At 39.6% G+C, this 27,010-nt stretch overlaps 1 protein-coding gene across 13 annotated transcripts in view; it reads left to right on the top strand.

The window, feature by feature from the left end:
- The window catches only part of APBB2 (amyloid beta precursor protein binding family B member 2), a 204,682-nt gene that overhangs the window by 125,362 nt on the left and 52,310 nt on the right, over positions 1-27,010 (top strand). For 8 of the 13 annotated variants that reach the window (XM_087736243.1, XM_087736240.1, XM_087736248.1 and 5 more), the window contains 4 exons: positions 12,411-12,619; positions 17,672-17,734; positions 18,161-18,246; positions 18,358-18,418. In XM_087736243.1, the coding sequence (XP_087592369.1) occupies positions 12,411-12,619; positions 17,672-17,734; positions 18,161-18,246; positions 18,358-18,418 (419 nt within the window). The remainder of the gene's footprint in view (positions 1-12,410; positions 12,620-17,671; positions 17,735-18,160; positions 18,247-18,357; positions 18,419-27,010) is intronic. The other 5 variants (XM_087736244.1, XM_087736246.1, XM_087736247.1 and 2 more) reach the window with 3 other exon arrangements.

Raw genomic sequence — 27,010 nt, 5'->3', positions numbered from 1 at the left:
TCAGTATTTATAGACTGAATCTTTGTTTTCTGTGATTATTCCAGATTATATTTGTTCATTGCCCAAAATGAAATCATTAATGGTCTCTTCTGTGGATGGTTTGACACTAACATATTGATTCACTTTGAGGGGACAGGAGAATCAGGCTCTATATTTTAGTAGAGAAATACATAAATTCAGAGCTGCCGCCAAACTGATTTTCCCTGTTTTTCTGCTAAATGGTTGGCTGCAGTTGCCGAGACAGATAAATTTTGTGGGGGTAAGGAAGGCTGGACTCTGCACATACGCAAATTGCTTTTCCTGGGCGTGCTGTGCAGTGTGCTTACTGGTGCAACAATGCATGTGCCTGCCTTGCTATGTGAGTCCAGCAGTCCCTTGGCTGAGATGGCAGTTTAATTTATGCTTTAGACCAGACAAACCCCTCCTTCTAAAACAATACAAGGTAGTTAAATAGGGTATGAACCCAGAATGCAAGATCATGTGCTATGAATGTGTGATATGTGCTGAGATTCTGCTCTATGTGGGGAAGGGCATGGGAAGAAGAGATGCTGTGCCAAAAAAAACACCAGAAAAGCAGATGCAGATTGCTGCTGGACTGTTTTAGCCCTGAAAGCAAACTCGCAAGACCACTTTTAGTGATTTGCTGATGAGGAAGAAGATACTGCTCTGGATGAATTATTTGTTGCTTAGAGTCCTCCATGGTAAGGAGGTCCCTTGGGCTGTAGTCCCACAATGCGCAGTCACTGTAGATTTAGAGGTAGACTCTGTGTTAGATTATTACTAAGTAAAAGCTTTTGCCACCTAGTGGAAAGAATAGAGAACTAGCATTTCAAATAAATAAGCAAGAAACCCACTAATACTGGTCTTATACAAAGTGTATGTAGAGTAACTCACTTGCTAGAACAGTAGCAAATTATTCTGATTTCTTGTGGAAATTAGATAGTAGAAATCTTCCGAGGTAACGGTGCATTTTGTTCACATAGTATTTGAGGCTGTAAGCACAAAGTTGGTGAACAGGGCGTTCATTTGTACACTGCTCTTGTTTGTTTGGGACTCCTTTTCATTCCGTCCTGGAGGGTACCTGCCTGCTCTTACCTGGATCCTGGGCTTGGCTGGTATGCTTTGAATGCCTCTGTGGTGGCTCACTGCCCCCAAGAGTGGGATGGGGAAGAGAACTGGAAGGGCAAAAGTGAGAAAAACTCAAGATGAAGACAGCTTAGTGAGTGAAGAAAAAAAAACAGAGAAAACAAGTGATGCAAACACAATCACTGACCACCTCTTGCCAGCAGACCAATGACCTGTCAGTCTCTGGCTGGGGGCAGAGTGAGAAACAGAGAAGATCTTGGCCCTACGCAAGCACTGCTCAGCAATAGCTAAACCACTGGTGTGTTTTCAACACTTGTTTTGGTCACAAATGTAAAACACAGCACCTTACAGGCTGCTATGAAGAAAATTTTAACTTCATCCCAACCAGACCCAGTACAGCCTCTTAGTTGCCCAACTCTCCTAATGTCCATCAGCCTCCTAATCAAGAGATGGAGATCTTGTCACACAGTAAAGTTTGTGCAAGAGCTGTATGATGTGCCTGTGGAAATGAGATTTCAGCACTTTCAGGTAGCGATTCATCAGCCTTTGCTCCAGCTGAGGTGGTCCTTTCTCTATGTCCGCCATTTCATGTTGCCACCACTGCTCCACCTGGTTAAGCAGCCACCCTCCTCCAGGTGGGACGGGTCTTCCCAGAACCTGGCTTCTTCCTGGCCCACAGCTTCTGCCACAACAGCCCCCTTGAGACAGCAGTTCAGGTCACCTCCAAATCTTCCTTCCTTCCTTCGCTGGACTCTGCTTGTTTTGTGGCTGGATGGTTTTGGATGGTAAACAAGCTAATCCTCTTGTTCTCACCTGGTTTTGGCCCATTTTCCTGGAAGGAGCACGTGGACCTTTCCTCACGGTCTTCCTGTGGTACTTTTCCCCGCTGCTGTTGCTATTAGTATCAACTCCTGTAAACGCAAGCTGCGGTGCTGGTTTCTCATGGCTTCACCTCTGGACCTCGGGCTGCGCTGCCCCTGAACAGACACCTCACAGAGCCCTGAAATTCTCCCACTTAAGCAGGACAGGTAGTACCATCCTGAGTACTCATCCAGGGCTGTCATCAACAGTTCTTCTGAACTTCTCTCCTGAAGTCACTTGCCCTTGGTTTTCTTTAGTTATTGTGCTAGTACTTTGGTCTTTATGTCAATAGCTTGGGGTTTGGTGGTTGAAAGGGAGAAACCAGGACATCAAAACAAGTGGGTTTAGTGGTGTGGGTTTTTTCCTGAATGTTGACAAATCTGCTTTCCTCTCTCTTCCTTAAGATCAGTCATCTCTGCTTGAACACCTTGTATGCCTGTAGTAACTCATGACTTATACAGCAGGATGAAGATCACATCACATGAAGAAAATAGTACAGGCGATTCATCCCAAGCTTCCTTAGGATTTTTAAGAAGTCAGTCCTTTCTGATTATGGTTTATGTTACAGGTGATCAAAATGGCAATTCATTTTGGCACAGACTGTGTCTGGTTATGTATATGCCTATAAATCCCACATTTCAGCACTTTTTCCTGGAACCTGTTTGAGAATCTTCCTCTCACAAAATGCATTTGTCTGTTTCAGTGATTCGGCGAGGAGGATGACAGGGTTGTCATGACAACCAGTTGCATACTGTGAGAAAAGATGATGCAAATGACCAGCTTCTGGCTGTTTATCACTCCTTGTTGAGTAATGTTCCCCAAATTAGACAGACTTGTCTGATTTATAATTACTTGTCCTAGTGGCTTGCATTTTTGCTGCATTTGTTTCTGTGATAGCATTCATGCTTCTTGCAGTGATGCTTAGGCGAGGCTACCTGCTGACCATCATTGTTGTGAATTATGAGGGTAGGTGGTACTGTTGATTATGCTGTAGTGCATGCAGAGTGAGGAGAAAATCTGTCTTTGGGGTCATCTTTTGTTAAACCTGAGCAACTTAAACTTTCACATTGAGCCCACTACAGGAAATAAATGGGATAAAAACATTCAGGGCCTGTGTTCTTTCTATTGTGCTGTTTAATGGAGAGTGCTCCTTTGGGTTTGTTTGCCTTTGCTCATTAATACAATATGTCTTCCCCTCCCTTCTGATGCCTGCCTTGATCTTCAATGTGTATATGGGGTGGGGTTGGGGGAATACATTCCCGTTAGGATCAAATCCTGGATCTGCTAAAGTCATTGGGATCTTCTCAAGAAGATTAAGTGCCTGTGATTTTCTTTTCCTTTGGTTTTGCTTTTCTTTAGGCCCAGAAGGCAGAAGGAAAACATTTTTATTTCAAGATTTTGGAAGTTCAGAAGAGAGAAAAAACACTTTCCCTCATCCCTTTCATTTTTAATAAAACCTTTTTATCCTCCTGTCTTCCCAGCTCCTTTCTTGTGCTTCCCCTTGTGTTCCCAGAAGGACGGCATCTGTAACACACACATGCCATTGTGGGCCAGCTCTTTCCTTATGCTTCATTCCAGCAATGAAGCAAGCCATCAGATTTGAAGCTAGTGGTTTCCCATTGCTGCCCGACAACATGTTGTTGGATCCTGTCGCTATCCCATTCTTTGTAATGTTTGGCATAGGAAACTTTGCTGCAGATCTCTTATTTACAAACAAGATGCTTTGCAGTTTGAAATCCTTCATTTACGCTGTGCATCCACTGCTGGAATGTGAGCAGTGGGAGGGCCAGAGACCGACAGGTGCATTTACAGCTTTATTATTGGCCAGATTACTTTTCTAGATTTGGAATATTCTGAATATTCCCTGTTTGGACCATCGTCCTTCCAGCCTGGACACTGAACACTCCTTTTCAGTTAACTTTTCAATGTGGAAATACACTTTTTGAGACAGTGGTAGATAATCAAAGTCTAGATCAAATCCTGTGTTTGGATGGTATCCCTTTTCTTCAGAGGATCTTTACAGGAGAAAAATTGTTACAAAAGAGTACTAAGAATTGAGATAACTAAGCTAGATGTAAAAAAAAAAGTGAGTTCTCCCATCTTTATCTCTGTAGAGTATGAACATTTTATTTCCTAACCTATTTAGATAATGTAGATCAAGTGCTCACAAGTATTGTTGAGCCTTGCAGACAGGTGGTCTCACCTGGTCGTTCTACCACCGTGCAGTGGAAGGAGTCCTCCTTAACTGGAAAGACTGACTGAAAATCAGGCTCCACTCCAGTGGAGCTGCATTTGCATCAGACGGAGACTGCTGCTGCTTCCAAATAGGGGAAATGAGGCCTGTATGTAGAAATGAATCCCTTAAAAAGCAAAGCGCATATGTCCCTTTAATGATGCAATGATACCTTTCAGATTTCCCTGAATATATTTTCTGTCTTAGTATGAGTCTACCTTGGTGCTCCTTCAGAATTAAAAAAAAAAAAAAAAAAAGCTGTTAAACTGAAGTAACGCAGTTAAAATTGTCCTGTGTCATAAGTTGTATTACTGTGCACCTCCCAGGTACAGAATTTCCAGCACTGTGATGGCTCTGTACAGCACTTTTACAGTCTCTGTTTTGAAGTCACATATGCTGCCAACCTCAAGCCCTTTGGGACTGCAGTTCCTCCTACTGAAGAGTACTTTTCTTGGCCACAATTTGATGCCCTAGCCATGTTGGCTGGTGGGATTTGTTTTTACCTAAAGAAGAGCTGTGCATCCAAAATACATGGTTTTTTTCCAAGTAAATCTCCCAGTTCAATACAAAATTTATTGCATTAGACCCATCACCTTGCTTAAGAGTATTTGTTCACGAAGTAGGTCTGCTTAGCCTTTAATGAACTAGATTTGAGGCTCTGGTTCCCTCATGCACAAGGACCTAAGCAGGGACACGCTGACAGTTCTGTCTCTGTCCCCAGTACCTTGCTTGTCATCGCCACCAAGTTCTCTTTGAAGTGGAGATAACACCCAGTTGCTGCTTTTATCCATTTTTGTTTAGTTTATCTAAAGGAAAGCAGAAAGCTTGTTTATTACAGTCTATTTTAAATTTTATTTTTTGTTCCCATGCAGTTTCCTTGCTGATACGTTTTCCCTTGAGGTATCTATTCTTGAGGTATCTAGCTTTTCTTTCTATCACATAAGGTGATCTTTTTCTTCCAGTCCTAAGTAACGTGTAAATATGCTGGTCATCTTCCGCTACCTTACCTACAGGAATGGAAGGAGCTAGATTGTGCTCCTTCCAGACAGGAGTGTTGAGATTTGTTATTGAAACGATATGGTATATTTCTAGTCTTTATCGAGAAAAGGTCTTGATTTATTTAATTTAGCACAAGCACAGTGTCATACAGTCAGATTTTAGTACTGGACTGGTGATAGACCAGCTTATGACAATGGTGGGTGGAGTATTTGGCTTGTTTGATGCCGATAAATACAGACTTTGCTAAGGATGATGGAGATAGTGCTTTACTAGTTAACGCAGTTTGGTCCATAAGAAATCAAGCATCTTGCTAATATTCATCCATTCCACTTTTTTTATAGCACCAGGTCAACCTGAATTGAACATTTTACTTTGGTGTAGTTCTTTCTAAAAAAAAGATGAGTAATTATTGTCTCAAAACATGAACACAACTTATTCTTAAATTAAAATACATTGTGCTGTACCTTTGCATTCTTGCTCTTCCAGAAAGGGCCTCCAGAGCTCCTGCCATTTTCTTTCCATCTGTATTTGTTTCTAAATGATTGTCTTTGGTCTTCAGTGAAAGGGATTTCTAACTGCGCCTGCAGAAGAAAGCCTGAACTAGTTAAAAGCTGCTTCAGCTTCATGGCAGTTAATCTCTCTAATTATGAAATATCCACAAATTACGCCAACAGAGAATGCGGCCAACATAGTCAGGAATGGCAGCTGGAAAACTGCATTGTGCTTAAATACAGGGTGTGCTTTTGCACCTGTTGTGATGCCACCGATACGACCTGCGCTTGGTGAGTTTTGACATTGCCTTACACAGGGTGCCTGTTACAGTTTGTGGCATTGCAAAATGATGGAAAAATAAATGGTCTCCATTTACTGCACAAGTTTGTCTGCTCTGAAAGATCATGCTGAATGCCGTAGTTTTAATTTCTATTTAATTGAACAAGGGCTAAAGAGTGATTTATAATGGCAGCGATTTGATTACTATCCTTTCCCCTGAAACAGCAATAAAATGGGAAAAATACTAGTTTTGCCAAAAAGCTTGGTCACCAATTACATGTGCTCTTCAGTGAATTATTTATATTACCACCATCTCTTTTCAGTATCATAACACTGTTTTCCTAGGTCAGCCTCAGATAGTAAAATAACTTGAACTTGAAATAAAAATACTAATACTAAAATTTCTAATTATTATGCCAAACTTAGTATCTGAACTGTAGCTACAGCATGGAATTTATCACTGCTCTATATCAGGTAACTGGCAGAGGCTGCCATTTGGAGAAGGGAGTTACAAACAGCTATATATTACATTATATTGTCTTTATGCAGTCCTCTTTAGAATACAAAATGTGTTCACAAAGCTCTCCTAGCCAGAATTACCAGTTAAATATGGCTGCGTTTATGGTTTTGTGGAGGTATATCTCTGTTGCTAGCTGTTTCAAAAGAGTGAATTAATAGTTTCATTTTGTGTAACAGACTTTATTTTTCCAGTATTTTTGAAGTTTTAACTGCTCTCCTCAGTTATGGTGATACCAGGATGACGGCTGTATTTTTCTATTACAGGCTCTGTTTCAGCCATTCAGACAAAAATTCAGACACAAAACATTCAGGCACATTTCTGACTGAAACTTGACCAGACAATTTCAGCAAGTGGGAATCTCGTCAGACTGTTTTACTCCTTTGTACATTTATTAAAAATGGAAACAACTATTTATACCTCTTAAAAAAAGTATATCTTTCTTTGGTACTTTTCTAAAGACTTACTGGCTTTTTGTGAGTTAGTTGTTTCTCTTTATTTTAATTTTTAAAGTCAAATGACGAACATAAATTCCCTGTTTGATTTTAAAAGGGAATGCATTGCAGGCGCTGCCCCTCCCCTTGGGCTCTTGCTTCTGATTATTTCATGTTTTTCATCATTTTCCCATTCTTTTAAAAATGTTCCTATCATCGCTGTGTTGCTGAGTCTCTGAAGAGACGAAGCGGAGGCTGCATGGTGGGATGCAGCAAGAGGATTCCTCTCTCTGAGTTCTGCAGAGACCAGTGCCAAAGGTTTTTGGGGAGCAGCCCTGTGCCCCATCGTGTTGGACCCTGTAAGAAGGGACTATGGCACCAACTCTAAGCAAGCTTTAGGTAGAGGGAAAGATCTGGTTTCCCGAGGGGCTTGGCAGGAAGGTGGTGGAGGCAGGAAAGCCCAGTGAAGTCCACTCTGTGTTTTTCAGTTTTCTTCAGATGACGTTGGCTTCTTACCTTAAATTACATCTTTCATGTTTTGATGTAATCTTCCATTTTAGTCCTCAAAATCTTCTACCACGTCTCTTTTACTGTAATGTTTTTTCGCTAGCATTGTCCCATGCTTCTTCCATAATAACGTCCCCATGAATAGCCAGTTTGGAGATCTTCCCCATAGAAACAAGGCTTTAGTCTTCTGTCTTTAGTGAGGCAAAACTCCAGCTGGAAAATATCAATCCTCTCTCTCTGACCTGTCCTTTCACGTGAATCTGCTTGCAGAAGACCAGCTGTGAACTTCTAACTATGTTGACCTTTAAGGTGGTAGCGCTGCATTTCAGAAGTCGGGTGGTGACAGCTCACACTTACCTTGGGCAGATTTCCAGGTAGTAGCTTGCTGATGAGGAATCGCCAGTATGTCCATGCCAATGTGGGCAGATGTGGAATGAGAGCCGGCCTGCCTCACTAATGACGGCTCTCATGCACCTTGTGTTTGGGCAGGGACAGAAAGTGAGGTGAAGGATCAGCTGCAAGCTGGCTGCCCAGTCTCCTGTGGTGAGCGCTGACTTTGGACTTCATCTCCGAGTGTATGTAGGCAGTGGAGCCACTCTATTCAGTAAGGTCTTTCTCCCGAAAAAGAGAAGGCTTTCAAGGGTCTGCAGTGCTGTGTAGATCTGCATGATGCCTGGGTAAAGATATACCTCATTCCTATGCAGAGTTTTGAATCGGTTACGTCTTAAAATGGTCTTTCCACTGATAAGAATCTGAATCTTTCTTGCTGTAGAAAGACAAGTTATACAGATAATATGAATCTCAAGTTTCTTAAAGAAACCCACTGTCTGCTTTCTCATACAGCTTAGTTACAGTGGCTCTCTTTTATTCTAGTTCAGTATTGCTTTTCTTACTCCTGTTGCTTTATGCATTTTATATAAGAAATGTCTTACATTATAGCCTTTCAGGAGATCATGGTTTACTGTAATGCACATGGTAGGTAAACCAACCCCAGTACAAAACGATACGTTCTTTTTGTGAATCATGCTCTAATTTTCTGTGGTAAGCTATGCTTTCCGTATTACCAGAGCAATAATACTTTCAAAACCAGAAGCTTTATGAGCAACCATGTGGTCCTGATTCATTGACGTTTCATCAACAAATCAGTGAAGAGCAGCACAGAAAGGCCAGGAGATGCCAGGTAGAACTTCACTTTCTGGGAATGACTGGGAGGGAATTGGAGAAAAGTACCTGATGACCATAAATCATCTGCCACTGAGAAAGCATGAAGGGCTTAGTCATCCACAGACCAGAAGGAACCATTTCCATGTAATGTTTTTTTACCCCTAAAACCTTGCAGACATAAGAGGAGTTCTCAATTTCAGATGAAGTAGTCCAATGGTTCAGTTCTGTTTCCTCTTGGGTTTGTTTCATGCAAGTTGTTTGATGCCATGTCAACAGAATTGGATTGATTTACAGATCATAGAATCATTTAGATTGGAAAAGACCTTTAAGATCATCAAGTCCAACTGTAAACCTAACACTGCCAACTCCACTGCTAAACCATGCTCCTAAGGGCCATGTCTACACATGTTTGATACCTGCTTCTTTTTTCCATGTCTTGTGGCTGTCACTTTCTCTTCTACAAAAGATTGGGATTGAAAAGGCTATTGATTGTAACAGGATATATATATCAGTGTGGTGCCTTCATTTTGTTCTGAGCTCCAAACACTGCCCTGGTAAAGGACCGTTCTTATGCTGGCCCATGCAACAAAAATTAGATACTTTGACTCAATGTCATGGCATTGAATGGGGTCTTTCAAATTCAGAGGACAATTATTTCACTACCTGTAATTGCATATTCAAATAAAGAAAAGCCATTGGTGTCCTGTAGTAGGCCTCTGATGCCACAAGCACATTCATCTGTCCTGTCAGATTTCGTGTGTTGACTCTTACTTTTTTATCTTTCTTGTGCTGGTATCTCTCGCAAGGGTTCATTACCTTTGACTTGCATGCTGAGTGCTTTCATCTGTTAGAACAGTCGGTGAACTAGAGAGGTTCTCCAGTTCGTGCCAGTACGAAATCACGGTCTGTGAACAGGTTATCCCTGACAGTGTGTCCAATCCTGAGGTGTGTTCACAAATGGGCTGGGGGACAGAAACATTTCATTTCTTTTCAAGTAGGTTTGCATAGCTAACACGAGGAATGGTGTTTCAGTACGAACACGTGCAATCTGGCACTCTCCTGTTCAGCCGTGCTTCTCAGATGGTCTGAGGTCAGTACCTCTGCACAAGGAGTACCCAGACACCAGCAATGTGCATCTTATGCACAGATGTAAATCATAGTCGTTTTGTGTGGAAAATGCAGTTCTTTGAAAGTCCTGAGCTGTATTAATTGAAAAAAAATCTGAAATTTAATTCCTATTTTATCTCTGAGCATATGTGAACATATTTTGATGTATTTATTTTTGCCAATGGATAAATTTTGAAAGTAAATTAATTACTCAGCTAGGTGATATTTTCTTATCCCAGAGTGCTCCGAGCTGTTTTAAGTGATTTCCTTCCAAGTATTCATTCACATACAAGGTAATTTCTTCTCTTCTAACTAAATGCTGCAGAAATGTTGTTGGTTTAAGTCTCTGGGTTAACAATTTTCTTTCTGCTGTGAGTTTTGTCTGCTTTTACTTCAAAGTAATTTATGTTTAGGTCTTTCTGGTACTGTGTGTCATTACAACAATAAATAACAGTATGTTGGTTCCTCTGCATCTTTGGTTGATTGGTTTGAATGGAGTAATTTAATGCAGCCATACCATAACACTTTGCTAACTGTATATTTAAATACGTGTGTACACATACATATGCATGTATAGCAAGGATTAAAGCAGTGCCTATCTTAAAGTGAAGAGAATAACATTTCATGTCCTGGCAATGTTGAAGTATGGTTGTTTAATACTGTAAACTGTATGAACTTGAACTGATCTGAAGCTTTGTCTCTCTGCATAATAAAAGCTTATTATTTTCCTATTTCGGTATGCATTGAAAGGCTCAATATGTAACTTTTATGAACACTGACATTATTGTGATATATTGGACTTTTATAAACCAGTTATTTAAACTTACCCATGTGTATTTGGACTTGCAGGTGTTGCCTTGCATACTTCAATGTGATGTTTAGATATTTGGTGTTTGCACGTCACTCTTTGCATGATGTGGTCAGACTATTGACCATGTTTTGATTTTGTTTTCCTTTTATGTGGTTGAGAAGAGTGCAGCGGAGTTGTTCAGTTGGAAAATAAAAATGGGCAAGGATGAAGATGAATGGGCTTTAAAACATATAAGACCTTGGAGTCAGGAACTACATACTTGAATGCAGGAGAGGCTACATCAGGGGACATTTAGAGGAGAGTGTTTAGAATATTTGGGAATTTCTGGAACTGATTATATGAATGGTGCTGATGTCAGATATTGGGCCATGGGTGAGGCTCATTATTGAATTTAAGTATAATGATATTATCTGGTTTTTCTTTTGCAGAATTTGCTCACATTACTCCTCAAGTGGTAAATCAGTAATTTAAGAACTCTAAGTGGCTCTGGGGAAGAAATAGTCTGGTTTGTGCCATGGAGTTTAAGAGTTATTTCAAGTTGTCATGCATTTGTGTGTGTGTGTTTATGTGCATAAATGTGGGTAGCAGAAATGAGAGAGATTCAGAAATAAGCAACTGTGATAAAACACCTAGTAAGAGGCTTGAGCATAGACTAGCAAGAAACTTTTAATTCAAAAAAGGGATTAACAGCAACACAACAACAGGTTAATCATCTGTTGTCCACCGAAGGTGTTTTGAGGACTGTCTTTGAAGGTTGGAAACAAGTTGTCGGACTAGATGAGCTGCAGGTTATTGGTATGGTGCTTCCTTTATTCTTTTTTTTTTTTTCTTCTCTCGTTAGCTCAGTTCACTGTGCTGGTGTCAGCCTTCATCATGTCTGCTCAAGTGCTGGTGGAAACATCAGTGTGAGAGGTTACTTGTTTCTCCCTGCAGCTTGATGGTCCTTGAAGTAGACCGTAGCAGCTGGTTAATAGCACGTACCATAATGACACCACCAAAGCAGCTTACCTGGCAAGTTTAAAAGAGCACTGGCTCCCTTCCCAGCCTCTGGGAAGCATGTATCCAGCAGAAGGTAACTGCCCCTGCTGCGGTACAGCTGGTTTGCACATAGGTGTTGCCCCTGCCTTTCTATAAAGCACTGCATGCTCTCCACTGGTGACATCTCTTATATGCATCTGTAATCCCACGTAAATCTGGGAATGTCTCTAATTACAATATGAATTGCTGGCGCATTCTTAAGTTAGTAGGGGGTTTGTCAGTAGAGCCTGTATTTCATCTCTATGTTGGCACTGTGGATGAGGTTTTGATTTTTTCCTACCCCATTATAAAACCAATTGAAAACAGTATGTGTTTGTGACAATCGGGGTGTGTGTAAAATGATCTCTCAGTTCTTTTGTTCTCATCATTTTGAACAAGCAGTCTTTTAGATGCTGTAAGTAAACCCAGTGTGGGTTGTTTGACTGGGGGGGGGGGGTCTGTTTTGATAAGCTGACTTTGATTAGCAGAAGTATATGCTCTGCTTTCATGCATTGAGAAGGGAAGGTGCTGTGCTGAAGAGGACAGAGTACACCACAACTCCAAATTCTTCTTTATGTGCTGTGATTTAATGTACTTGAAGCTAAACCTTATTAGAAGAGCTAGTTTATCTGATGGTATTAGATAGCTGCCGTATTAGAACAGCTCTTTGGAAAGTAGTGTACTTTTCTCCTCTATAGGCCAAGTCAAACGAGGCTTTGTCACCTTACTTTGAGCCTTGATAATTCAGCATGTTTTTCTGGTGTTCATTTACACAGGAACTGTACAATAGCAGTACCAGCTGTGCATCACTTGCATCAGGGGCAGACCCATGGAAGAACTGTTTGTGTCTTAGTAATACTGATTAATTTTCTTTTTTTTTAATTTTTTTTTTTCTGTTCCCAGCAGATATATGGAGTGATCATTCATTTCAGACAGACCCAGACTTACCACCTGGCTGGAAAAAAATCAATGACATTGCTGGGATCTACTACTGGCACATACCAACAGGAACAACTCAATGGCAACGTCCCGTGTCCATCCCAACAGATCTCCAGGGCTCACGGAAAGGATCACTTGGTTCCATTACTCCATCTCCTACTCCAGAAACTGAGGTAACACACTGTCTTCTTGTGGGCCGCATACTGTAAAGAAAATTGAAATAACTTTCTGAACTTGCAGGTTGAACTGTTAGCTAAACTGAGTTAGAATATGGGGTCTGATAATATCCCAAAGCATAGCTATTTGTTGATAATATGTCGTAAGTATCTATTTTCTATGTGCATTTTCTAATGGCTGTGCCTCATGTAACATCCTAGACTTCGGATGTGTAGGATGAAATCAGACATATCTCAAATAAATTAGACAGCCAGTGCCTGATTAATGTGAAACTACTGCAGTTCTGTAGCATGCGCTGAAGCGTTGCTGCATTATATGGATACAGCATACATAAAGTTTTGCACATTATAGCAGTCTTTTGGATGGACTCTTTGCATCTTCTTTCTTTTTGGTTCACTTGGTAGGAGTATCACACACAGACATCTGAGTCTTCCTTTGAGACACTAGTTCCTTTACCAGGTAGTTTCTACTGAATAAACATCAAGTATTCTCAAGTGTAAGTCTCTCAGCATCCTGCCAGTAGAAAGTATCTGCACAAGTGGGTCACTGTGTTGCAGTCAGTCTTTAACTAGAACGAGAAAGAAATGCACTCTCTCTTCCACATGTGCTGAAAGAACAATGTGATACTGCCTTTTAAAATATGCCTTTCAGGCACAATCCAGGGAGTTGATTGATGTCATATAAGTAGAAAATAAAATAAATTATCAGAAAGAAGAGTATGCTTCAAAAAATGCAATCACTTTATTTTGGTATGCTGGGAGGACTTCTATGGAATGAAATACTAATATAAAATCAAACTGTTTTGAAATGAATTCTTTTTCATACTAACTTCTCAGAAGAAGGTCCACAGTTTTATGAAATAAAGGGAAGTCTTTGTACTAGCTTTGAGTTTTGGATCAGGCAATCCTTAGGTTTTATTTTTTTATTTTTTAAAAATGTATTTAGAGATGGCATTTCTTCTGTTCTTGATTTTGTCGATAGATTGACCAAAATAACTTAAATGAAAGTTAAGAGGAGTTACGGACATTCAAGCATGTATTACCATCTTGACCCTGAAACTTTTATCCTGTATAGGTGTAAATGTACATTCTTGTTCATTATTTTAGAAAGATTGCTCCCATGTGTTCATAAATGCTACTCTTAAAGTTTGCAAACTTGACCACAACATTTCAGTTATGGTTTACATCAGTCAAGCTCCTGTGGAATGTACTGTGCACCAAGCACACTGGAAATTATTTCTGAGAGGGTTCATAACATCAATTGTTATAATTCAGCTAGAAAACAAGAAAAAAAAAATCCAAAAATGCTGAATGTAAAGTGCTGCACTTGCTTCCGGTATAAATTCTTGTAATGTACATGTGAGTGATATAACTTCAACATGAAGTGTTTTTCTTACTCTAAAATATGGAGAACAGGGCTTTAATTAGTAAGTTATAGATGTCTCTCACAAAAACCCAGAAATCAGTATGGTTGGTAAATTGCAGAGAGAAAATGCATATATTCATTTCAAATATTTTTCTACCTCTGTTTAAAATCTCTTTACAGTGAAAATTTCAGACCTGCTGGTAACATGGTAGATGTACCTTTAATCTTTCACAATTTTGTGTGCTTTAAATGAAGAATAGTTTGTGATTATAAATAATGATCGTTAATTCTCAGCAGCATCATGGAGAACATGAAATGTATGAGTTTATAATAATATAGATTTTAATACAGTGTAGATATATTAAGGCAGTTGAGGAGTCATTGTAAAATGCCATGTATGTGAGTACGTAGTAGGCTCATCTAGGTTTTGATATGGCAGTTCTGCTTCAGCAAGGAATTTGATCCAGCGAAGATTTATGCATATGCAGTTCTGTGGCAGCATCAAGACCATATACTGTGGTGTAAAAGATGATACAGAAAATAAGCAAGTTTCCAAAATTTGGATTAAGATGATATTATATGGTTATTTGAATTGTAGGTATAGGTGAAGGCATTTCTCTCTTGAAGGTTTCTGCATTCATTGATAAGCATCTTACTTACCATTATTTAAACAATACTGATTTTTTGACTCAGTGGTTATTAAGATAGCATTGCAATACAATACCAGCAGACTTACAGTAATGGAGTTCAAAACGAGAGTGTGAATTGGGCTCGGGACATTGTGCACTGCCAAATTCTGAAACTGCTACAAAGAAGGGGCATAGCTGGAGTTATGAGAACTGTTAGGAAAAGTCTTGCATTTCTTGAAACCACAGATGTTGAGCTTTATTAAGAGGGAACTGGAGGAAGAATCCTTTGGGATTCAGCTGGTTCTGAGCTGAACCCTGCTACAGAGCAATACGAGGGAAATGACCCATGGTGTGGGGTTAAGAGGTAGGGGTAGGTAATGAAATAATTTGTAGTCTAGATTTAACAGTGTCAGCTATCATGAATCTTTGGGTTTTCATCTCTCCGCAATCAATACTTGCCAGCACCTAATCATCTCCAGGTCACTTGCAGGTGATATCGGTTTCAGTCCCTGCTCACCGCACTGCAGCCTACCCCAAGTGGTCCCCCTCTGCCTCCCTGTGAAGGATTAACCTGGATGTCTGTGATACAGTCAATCTGACATTTCACAAAAGATGTGGAATTCGATCTAGAATAGGGGCTCCCAAACGCCTTTATCCCGGCGCTACCATTGGCAGCAGCAGTTGTGGTGGACAGCTTCCAGCTCCAAGTTGGACCACGTGTGAGCTGTGCACCACTGGTTCCCTCATTACTGTTTGGAAGCCTGTGCTCTGAGATAATCTGGTTTGGGAGGGCTGGTTTAGCTCATTCCCACGTGCTGGAATTTGTATTGCTTTCCTCTGAAAAGGTTGGGGGATATATAGGTTTTAGGCAGATGAAAGAGTATAATCTAGGACTGAAGACTGGCATGGGTAGCATTTCATATCTGTCCCAATAGGCTTCTGTGATCCCATAAAAAATACTTTTATCTTTATCACATTTGTCTGTGAAGCATCATGTGCTAATCTTGAGATGAGTTTATTTGGGCTCTTTCAGCTTTTGAGTTTGTCAAATAAACATTTAGAAACACCTTTTTTTTCCCCTGGAGTAATGCCTTTTTACCCTTTGTCTTGTTTCTTCCTTTTTTTTTTCTTTCTCTTTTTTTAAATTATTTTGTGTCCCTGTCTCTTAAGTGATGTGATATACAGAAGTTTTGCTTCATTTGGTAGAATGTGGCTCACAGCTGAGGGCAGTCAAAGAACAGATCAAGTCAGCCATTTTTATGTTGTAGCTTACTCTGGATATTTAGCATAAAAAAAAGCAGTTACTTACTATTGTTGAACAGAGAATCAGAAAAAAATGGGTAGGGAGGAGTGATGCTGTAATGCATACAAATGGCAGAAAGCGTTTTAAAAGGGAAAAATGAAAATGTCTTTTGCACAGGCTACAAGGCAATTTTTTGTTTCACAAGATAATGGGTAAATTTCAATCCAAAGCAATTACGGGTTAAGCATTATCCGAAAATCCTGCAGATTTAACAAAAATGCAAATACATGCTAAATATGAATAACCTGGAACATCCCTTCCACCCCTTCAAAAGCTTGAAAATGTATTTTGGTTTTGCACAGCTGATTAAATTTGACTTAGTTTTAGATGGCTCTCTTCTCCTATGTGTTGCCAAATTCGTTCCTTTGTGAATCCTCGTCTTCTGTAATGTTCTTTTCCAAATTTTAGAGATTTTGCTGCCTCTTTCCCATTTCCTGTGCAAAGAAAAAGCCGTAGGGTTTAATTTTCAGTAAAAGCTTCTTTTAGATCATGGCAGAATTTGGTGATGGTAGTTGTGTCGTCTTATGACCTGACTCATGCCAGGCCTGGATCACCTCTAGAAGTTTTTCTGTGGGTACCATAGCCACTGGCAGCTAATAATTAAAGAGGAGGAGCTTAGTAGGAAAAGCTAACAGCTCAATTAATTGAAAGGCATGTTAGGGAAGAGTTACTCCCAGGAGTTTTCTCACAAATAATTCCTCCAGTAGGGATGTACTGAGGACACTTCTGAGGTGAGAGGTCCAACCTGCAAATTAATGCATTGGGCCATATTACTAGGTACCACTTCATCTTAGGGCTGAGCTGGACAGCCTGGGAGAGCTCACCTTAAAAGCTAATTACAGGCCACTAATTACAGGAATACTTGATTTGGTGAAGCTACAAAGAGGTGGCTCTGGATGTCTCGGCAACCAGATCATCTGTCCCACCTGGCTCTTGTTCAGGACTGTGGGATTTCTGTCCTTGTGGGAAAGAGGAGAGGGGCAGCTCCGACATCAGCTGCCCTTCCCAGGCTTTACAGGGAAGGGTGAACCTCAGGTTGCTGTAGTGCTACTTGCTTGATTGTAGCAGTGAACGCCTCTGAAAATTTTGAGAAACTTGAATGGAACATGAGAGGGTGGGTGGTTTGTTAGGGTTTGTTTTGTTCTGTTTTTTAAAAAAGTTGCTAGACTTTTTACAAAACTACTTGTTCAGCAAGAAATCTCTCTGCACTCCTTACTAATCCTCCTTCCCTTCACTGTCCTTTTCATGTGCTTTCTCTCTAGAAATATTTGATTTTTACCTTGTGTGTATCTTATCCTTGTATATATCATTGTGTTTCAGTATTTCTAGTTTCAATAGTGTTAGGGTCTTTTAACAAAAGTGCCAATCAAATGGAAGTCCTAATGTTTCCCCTTAATTGCTGTTTATCGAAGGCTGTAGCAGCTGTGGCCAACATTCATATTCAGATTCATTTTGCTTGCTTTTAAGATCATAGTTAAAAAGTAATTTCATTGTCTGTTCCTAATTTATATTAACTTTCCTTGTTTCAATCATTTGTTTTGGTAAGTAACTGTTAGAGGCATGTCTTCTCTCCCCTTTCCTCCAAATGCCATGGTATAGTGGAGTAATTAGTTGAAGTTTGAGGTGATCTGTTCCCTAACCCATCCTGTAAATATCAATGCTAACAACAGTGTCTTGTGTTTTTTTTCTTTTTCTTTCTTTTTTTTTTTTTATCAATGTGCTTCTTTCTGTGTGAATAATTATGTGTCTAGAAACAGCCATGGAGTGATTTTGCTGTACTGAATGGGGGAAAGATTAATAGTGACATTTGGAAGGCAAGTATATTGTCAGATTTTAGAACCTTTAATACTATTACCCTTGTTTTTTGCATGGCAGTGGCTGTTTTTTTCCCCTTTTATTTTTCCATGAATGTCATTCATAACCTAGGCCAAAGTGAATGGGGGTACTGCTAGGGATGTCTAGCTCACAAACATGCTGCCTTTTCTGATCTTTCCACTTGGGATGGATTCAGTCTAAACTAGCAGGGCAACTGCCATGACGTAACGAGTAAGATGCCTGCACTGAATGAAATGCAGCTTGAGAATATATGCATGCCTCTTTTCAACTTCAGCCAGAAATACTATCGCTTCTTTGCAGGGAGGATTTAATTTCTCTTTGAAATAAGAAATAACATGGTGATGTACTTAATACTATATTAATAGCACTTAATACTGTATTAATAGCACTGCCTTTATCTCTAGGATCTGCATGCAGCCACTGTGAACCCTGACCCAAGTCTGAAAGAGTTTGAAGGAGCAACATTACGCTATGCCTCTTTGAAGCTCAGGTACAATGACTTCAGAAGTCTCCGTGGATTGACCAGCTCCATTTTGTGCTGTGCTGTAATTTTTATATGATTTTAAGATTGATTTGTCTTTTTTTTTTTTTTCTGTAACAGAAATGGTCCACAGTCTGATGATGATGATTCTTGTAGCATCAACAGTGATCCAGAAGCCAAGGTCTGTAAGAAGATCCACAACGGGATAACAATTAAAAATTTGCAATTGTAAACATAACTTGCAAGGTGCAGAATGTGTCCTAGGTTTTGAAATTAACTGTACTCCTCCTCTTGGCACAATGTAGATTGACCATGCAAGACTAATTCCATCAAAGGAATTTGCAGATTTAGAGCTTCATTCAATTTGATCAGGAAAGCGTGACTTATTTTAAAATCACGTAAGCCAAGAAATTGACTGTTACAGCTCAAAATTCTGCTGTCCAACTGTAGTAACTGACCCCTTGCACAACTGAGTGAGTTTTCTGTCTTGAGTGAGAGAGGGCTCTGCTGTTTGTCATGGCTGGATAGCTTCTTGGGGCATGTGGTGACAGAATTTGCTCTTTATTTTCGAGTTTGTCCCCTTTTTAAGTACTCTTCCTTGTTTACATGGCTGCTTGAACTTGCAGCTAGTAACAAGGAAGTTACTTTTTAGAACAAGGAACTTTGTATTTTAGAACAGAGAATGCAACCTAGTTTGAGGATAAAATTTATAGAGAAAAATGAGACCATTATGTGAACAAGCACCATAATTAAGTCAGAGCCTTTACTGTTGTAATCTAAGATTTTTGAGGAGAAAGAAGCAGCAGAAGGTTTTGAATGCTTGTATACATATCCCCAGATTTGTCTTGTAGATGGTTTTGCCTTGTGCTTGCATCCATTTTTAAGGATGTATGTGAATCTCTATAATTGGAAATCCAAGTAATTTAAATAAGTATTTTGGCTGTGCCATACACCTGCAGTGACTGACAGGATCAGAAGCTACTTACATGGAGGAAGACAGTATGTAACAGAGTTAATAATTATAATAGCATTAATGATATATTTTAGGAGAGAAAACAGACTGATCAGGGTACTTAAACTTCTTTGTCATCTTGATTATTTGGCTTGTGATGTTTAACTCAGATGTGATTAAGTGTGTTTTGCTTGGCAGGCTGGCAGTTAAAAAGCAAGGGTTTCAGCTGCGCTCGTTACGATGACAAGCACTAAATTGTGAGCACTGTAAATGGAGTTGGAAGAGTGATGAGCATTAGGTACTAGTCCTCAGAACCAGAAAGCTCTTCCTTTCAAGATAAGCCTTATGGTATGGAAAGCATTATAGGGAGGCAGTATTTTGATATGTCTGCCTCTTTCCCCGGTGATTTGCACTGGGTAGAGTTCAGAGCCCTTTCTGCTTGAAGAACCATGGCAGTATTTGTGTGGGCGAATAACTTACGTGTCATCATCTCCCTGCCCTCTCTGGCTTGCTGTTTAAACTTCAAAAGTTATGGAACTGATACCCATCTGGTGTCAGGGAAATGGGTCAATGCCAAAAGCTTGTCCTCTTTTGTCTATAACAGCTGGTTTTGTTTCTCCTGTTCAGGCAAAACCATGCTGATGATGCTTAAATGGGTAATCAAAACTGAGCACTGAAACATTCACAGAAGTGACTGAGAGAAGCAACACAAGAAATAGAGGAGAAACTGTACATTTTGGGGCATTGTTGGTTTTTTTTTTTTTTAAATCACTTGAATCAAAGCAGCTTACCTGCTGTCTGTCACTGCCTGATGGAGATGCTGTGCAGGGGCAGTAGTGACCGTGTGCGTGGTCCTGCAACTGAAGCTCAGCAGCGCTGATGTTTCTTTGCAGTGGGAGAGGCTGTGGACAAAGCTGTTCAGTGCATCTGCCTCTGCCCCGAGGACAGGACAAGCAGCTGCTGAAGGGCCATTGCCCCACAGGGGTGGGAAGTGGTCCGGAAACAGCAGGGGAAATCTTCACCTGTGGAAAACGCTCTGGGATCTTTAATTCTCACATGAATGGGAAGAGGGGTCATAGGTGGATTCCTTGCTAGCCCATTTTACCCAAAATATTGCGAGACTGAAAGAATTCTGATAGGATTTGAAACTGGTGACCTGAGGCTTGGAAAATAAGATTTTTTAGCCCCTTAGGCTCTCCTCTGCCACATGACATGCCTTAACTATATTTGATTGAAGCTTGGTTTTATGTGGCAGCAAGCACAGATACTTTTTCTTCATTTCAGCATAAGAGAAGGAAGCTTTTTTTTAACTCATTAAACTCTATTGGAAGAATTTGCTAAAATGAACCTTGTTAGAGATATTTTAGAGATCTTAAACCTATTTAAACCTATTCATGACAGTGGCCAGTACATTTGAAAAAAAAAAACTAAATAAAAATTTAATTTCCTCAATGGCACTGAGTAACGCTTTCAGCAAAGGGAACCGTGCCACCTTGTGGAAAACTGAAGTAGCTGTCTTCACCAGAGTCTGTCAACTTCTGCAAAGATTGTAGCACTGCAAAAATGTCAGTTTTGGGAAAAGTATGTCATATAATTAATGTAATTCTTGTAAGAAAAGTGATTTATGCAGCAACACAGTTAAGCATTCAAAATTGTCAATAAACAACAAATGTTTCTCTATACATCATGTGCTTAAGATGCAGTTCAGAGCTTCATATCCTTGGCATTCTGGTGCAGGTTGTCTGCACAAGGCCATAAAGGAGAAGGGGAAGCGGGAGAAAGGCGAGAATGATTACATCCAGCTTCTTGATTTCAGTAATTTATTTTAGTAGGAATTTCTTGAAGAGATGGCTCATTGCACTTGACAAGAGTCCTAATTCTGCATGTGAAACATGCACAACTGGAAATGAGTTTTGAATTGGTACTTCCCAGGAGACAGATCATAACCTTCCTGGTTAATTTATAGAGCAACCTGTGCCTTCCTAATTGGGCTGTCTCTTTTTACATTGTTGTAAAATATGATGACATTGTGTAAAAGTATAGAAAGATGCTGAATTTTTTCCTTGCGGTTGTGCAAAGAAACTGAACCTCCCAGGGAAACCTGTCTCTGTCCCTAGGAATGGGATGAAAAATGGAAAGCTCGTGTGACTGAATTTCTCCAAAATCTTTTCAGAATTGGCCTGTTTGGCCTGACATTTGGGCTCGCCTTTATTCTCTCCTTTTAAATGTGGTTTTCTGCTAAGGCTTAATTTAGTCTTTCTGTGTTAAGCATGGATTTTCAAATTCCCTGTCCATGTTAGCCTGTTCAGCAGAGCTTCACTTTCCAGCCTTGCCGTTTTAGAGTAGTTTCAGCTGTACATCAATGTCTAAGAATGGGAAGAATGTATTTATACCTGTGGAAGTACTAGGCAGTTGCTCCAAACGTCTGTTTTCTACTTTAGAAACCAGTAAATGCTCAGGATCTCAAAAGAAAGGAAGAGAAGGAGACTATTTCCAAAAGGGATAGAGGTAGGAGATGCTGATACCAGGTATTTAAATTTAATGACTGGCTCGTAGGTGAATGAAAACACAGTTGGAGACATGGGAGGTAAGTTGGTGATGAGCTCCTACAGATTACCTGGGCATTAGTGATTAACCAGTTAGGCTTTTTGGAGTGATGTGAGGGATGTTTCTGACAAGCTGACTTGTCAGACCACTTGTGGCTGTCATGAAAGTGGCCTGTAAATAGCATTACGGAAATAATGTTACAAAATACTATGTGCCCCCCAAAGAGTTAACATCTAGCTCTCTGCTGCTTTTCTTGCTATGAAGATGGGTATGTGTGTTTTGGAGACATCCTACGTTTGCTTGTTTCTGGTCTTCTCCAGAAGCAAATGTCCTGGCTAGACACAGGACCATTAGTAAATAATCACTGTGTCTTCTTGGTGATGGAGATGAGTCTGATTTCTGATGCAAGTGAAGAGTTAACCAAAGAGGAGGAGGTTTTGCCACGTCTAGTAATTCCAAGAAAGGATCGTCTTTTCACACTGAAGGCCATAATTCTCTCTCACAGAATAGTTTCTAAAATTATGCAAACAGGGAGTATTCAACATTTTCCAGCAGTTTCACAGTCCACTTCATGCTGCATATAATCTTCTCATGAGCACATGAAACGCTACAAAAAGCCTCAGTTCAATTCATGTCAATTAATGGACTCAATTCAATGAATTAAATCTGGGGAGTTTATTCCATCTTAAGTCTCTTTACAAAAAAAGATTAAATCTAAAAGAAAAATTAGGCATCTTCAACAGTTTTTCTTCCAAAATGGCACTTCTGCTTGTTTTTTGGAATAGGAATTTGTTTCTTTCAAAAACAATCCTTGGTTTTCATTCCTAGGAAATAGGACCTGATACAGCATAGAGGACTAGAAGAAATCTTGAACCCATTCCTTATAGGGAACCACAATATATAATCCCATCTATTAATTTCCAGTTTCTTCTTAAACCTTTTTTGGGGGTTTTTTTGCCTTGATTAGTCTTACTGGCAAACTGGTTGAAGTATTACCTTCCTTTCATGGTCAGAAACCTTTTAACCTAAACTCTTTGAGATCATTTTTTATCCTCTTATTCTATGTTTAGCCGTCTTCTAGTGCATTTATAGCAGGCAATTATGTCTCTTCTTCAGCTTAGTTTTATTAAAGTAAACAAGCCAAGTGCTTTTAATTATTCATAATGAGGCTAGGAGGGTTGCCATCTTCGTATGAGTCCCCGTTTCCCTGACTGTTGCAGCAGCCCTGTGTTTTCTGTCTTTTCATTTTAACCACGGGCCATCAGATTTGTTACCTTGGATGGAGTTTTTCCAGGGTCTTGTAGGCTAGCTTTAAAATGTCCATATTCTCTATTGGAGAGTTCTTGACACATAATTTCATTTACTTTTTCAGCTCCTGAGTAGGTAATCATTTTAGTTGCAACTTAAGCCATAATTATAACCAGTGCTTGTAAGAGTGAGCGGAATAAAAGTTCTGGAATAAAAATTTCATCTCAACAATTTGAATAGCACCTTGATCAGGAGAGGGTGCACGCCAGCGACGGCTCTCCCTGTGGGGAGGTAGCTTCCCTGGCTGCCAGCTGGGCGAGATGGCGCTGGAGCCAGCAGGCCCTGCCTCTGAAGTTGCAACCGTGGGGCACCAGATGTGCTGCCATGGCCTCCAAGTAACAGGAAACCATTTCCAAAGTGAAACACTGCTGCTAAAATTGTAGCTACTCTACCAGGAAGTGCCGGCCATGTTTGAGAAAACTTGAATATACCTGATTTTATTTATTTTTTTTTAAAATTATGATGTTTCTTCCAGTGGTGGCTGTTTAAGAAGAGTTTTCTCTTGCTTCGCTAGGCTGAAATGCCAGTGTCATCTTCAGTACCATTTCTCATGGAGATGCACAGTGCAGTTTTTCTTGGCTGGGGTCTGTGTACAGCATCTTGCTGTATACAACCATTTAACAAACCACGGCTGTTGTGCAGAACACAAGAAAAACCTACCTGCTGCTGTAAGAGATTTTTTTTTTCTTGGAAGAATCTGCACTCCCTAATATTTTAATGTTTCTTATTTGTAATTGTTTTTAATCACAATTTGTTCACTGCTTTGTGGTGCAGCACATTGAACTTTCTGGGCCAGCAGTACTTTGTGTATGATTGATAAAGGAGCCCTCAGGAGAGGACAGAAACTGCATACTCACGTCCCACAGACGAAAAGCTCCTGTTGCCGTTCTGCAGACTGATGGATTTAGTGCGCAGTTTGGCTCAGCCTCTGCTGATATTGCTGGCAGACCTCCCCATCAGCTCGCCAGCATCTTTGCTAATACACTGCAGAGGTAATCACAGATTGCAGCCCTTCATACTTCTCACTGGAGACCAACCATTTCACCTCTAAAACAATATATAGCCTCTGTCAGCTCCAGCTTTAGAATGGCCTGTTGATTGTGAACTGCCTCTTGAATGTCTGTTCATCATCGTGCTCCTACAAAATTATAATGATCAGATGATATTTTTGTATTTCTCTTCAATTATTTACATTAGCTTGCCAGTTTAGGGCAGCTCAGGGAAATAGCCTGCTCTAATCTGCAATGTCACAAAGTTTACCATTCCATTGTGTAGATTTTTAATGAAAAAAGTGCAGAGAGTGTATTTGTCTCTGTGTGTGTATATATATGTAAATATATATGTATTTATGTATGATATATATATGTTATATATACACAGTTTGAAAACAGCATGGTACAACCTTGGTGGGTTATTTGTCCATTTGACCTGCTGAAAGGTACATTTATGGAGGAAGTTAATTTATAAATCAATTAAAATGGAACATTGTGTTGAATGACAGAGCAATATTTAGGTAGCTCTAGCCAGCATGTATATTTATTTTGGTATTAGTTCTAACTCTGAATTTCACTTCAAAAAACCGGAGGTCTTCCTTGCCAAAATTTCCTGCATTTCATCAAAGAGAAAAGGGAGTGGGAGGTAATATTTATCTCTTAAGAGATTTAAAAACTTGAGATATGCAGTACATCATAATGCCATGTTGATCCTATGCGGGTGTACATTATTCCATATGCTTGAAGGTGATTGCTCCACGGCACTGCAGAGAGGCAGTGTGACAGTAAGGGGGTCCTCAAATGTGGGAGGCTCACCAGGGCTCAAGATTTCTGGACTCAGGATTCATGTTCATTTGAGTCTTTGAAAAAGAGTGGGAATCGATCAAAAGTGATTTAACTTCATTGACTCTGGATCCTGTTGTAAACCTAATTTCTGCAGAAAACAAATTACTCTTAACAATGTTGCTTCTAAAGAGATGAAATCCTGACTCTAGTGAAGATGAAAGGTTTTTCTCCATTGATTCAGTAAGGTTGAGAGTTCACCTAAAGGTGGTTTCTGTTTTGGTTTGGTTTGTTTTTTTTTTTAAGTTGGATGTCATGCATATTACCTTTGAAATTATGCACCACAGGGCTGAATAAAGTGCTGCTGGCTGCATTAGAACCACTTACATCTATCAGCCTGCAGAAGAGCCCTCATCAGAAAAATACAACATACAAGGTTAAAGATAACAAGTGAAGAGCATTAGTTTTTAAGAAATGAATGCGCATTCCTGCAGGGCTTCTCTTTACTGACAAAGCCTAGGTGTGTTTGTTGGGGTCATTTTTGTGTGGTGCAGAATAATGAAACCTGCTTGAGTTATCCTAACACTTCAGTTATTCTGCAAGATAGACTCTGAGCATCATTGCAACAATCATCCTTCGTTAGTTCCTGGTGAAAAATATGACTGCCTTTTCTTCACAGATGAAACATGTTTTTCATTTCGCTATATTAAAATGGAAACCCAAAACACCCTTAATAGCTCAAAGCAAAGTCCATAAACCCATCCCTTTGGGATGTGAAGTCAAGGTATCTGCAACGCATTTCAAATCAAAGCCTATTCTTTACTGAGAAGACTGGAAAAAAGAATAATGTGATTTTAATTTCTTCAGAACTACGTATAGCAAAAGGGTATTAGTAGAGAATAATAGCGTCCATTCCATTTTTGCTCAACTGACTAGATTTTTTTACTTGATTCAGAAATATAGTAGTGAATAAGAAATTGGGATTCAAAAAATCTTGAACCAGCACAATGGGCCTGCAACATTTTCTTGCCTTGATAGAGCGGATTTGACCTCTGGCCGTGAGCCAGCAGGAACCACTGAGACAGAAGTATTAAACTCAAAACAAGAGAGGGACTTTTGTCATCCTACACGTTGGAGTCTGCGAGTCTGGAAAAAAATGAGACTGTAGTGTCTTGGAGTATGAGTAAGGGACTGTGAAAGCAGAAAGTTCAATATTGACCTGCTCTAGAGAAGTAGTTTATTATAAAGGGTATTCTACAGTATTTGTAAAACCCTCAGATTTTATTCCTCAGAAGTTTAGTTTACAATCATCTGCTTGAAATAGCAATTATTAGTGGATTTCTGAATTCTGTTGTGTCCTGAATATCTGTGTTCTTTTTTTTGTATGGCATGCACATTTTCAGCATTCAAATAATACAACATGAACTGCAACAGAAAGCTGGAAATGTTGAAGAATCTTATTAGTATGTTTTTGATTCTGCATTTTGAATTTTTTGTGATTCAGAATTTTTACGTGACAACTGTCAGTATTTCTCTGAGAAAGCGGATGCATTGCAGTCAATTAATGTCAATTAAATGGAAGTGTGAAAGTGTTTGCTTGTTCATTAATTGCATAAGATCTCTTTATTCTTTTGTTACTCAGTTTGGCTTTGATCATCTCCAATATTTTCATCTGGAATCAATGCAAGCTTTCTTCATGTATAGCCAGCAAACATACTGAAACATACTTTTTTCTCAGAATAGGGTGGCTGTATTTTAAGATACTTGATCTTCCAAAGCATAAAATAATATGGTAGTTTGTTTTATTTTTAAAGTATCAACTAAAATGTAAGTGAAATTTCCAAGATTGTGTTGGCTGCATAAGAAATGGTTGATTATGTGACCTACATGCTGTGTCTCTGGCACAAGCCTGCTCAGTGGTCTGTGATAAAAGGCCTTATTAAATACTGTAATGATTTACGTATGCCTGCAGACAGAGATGACCTTTAAAAAGGAAAAACATATAGGGAAACAAAGGAAATCCAAGTCCTTTAGGCTGAAGTAGAGAAGAAATTAGTAGCACAGATTTAAATCATGAAGGCAAACATACTCTAATGTAGATGTTCGTAGTGGCTACCAACAGCTGTGTGATCTGAAAAACAGTCAGTCCATGTATTTGTAATGTTCATTAGTTGTTGTCCTCAAACTGATG

Source organism: Nipponia nippon, unplaced genomic scaffold (genome assembly GCF_047370975.1).
Source record: "Nipponia nippon isolate SJK-2023a ecotype South Korea unplaced genomic scaffold, ASM4737097v1 scaffold_6, whole genome shotgun sequence".
Taxonomy (NCBI): Eukaryota; Metazoa; Chordata; class Aves; order Pelecaniformes; family Threskiornithidae; genus Nipponia; species Nipponia nippon.
Note: the sequence above shows the minus strand (reverse complement) of the source record. Positions and strands in the feature narration are given on the sequence as shown.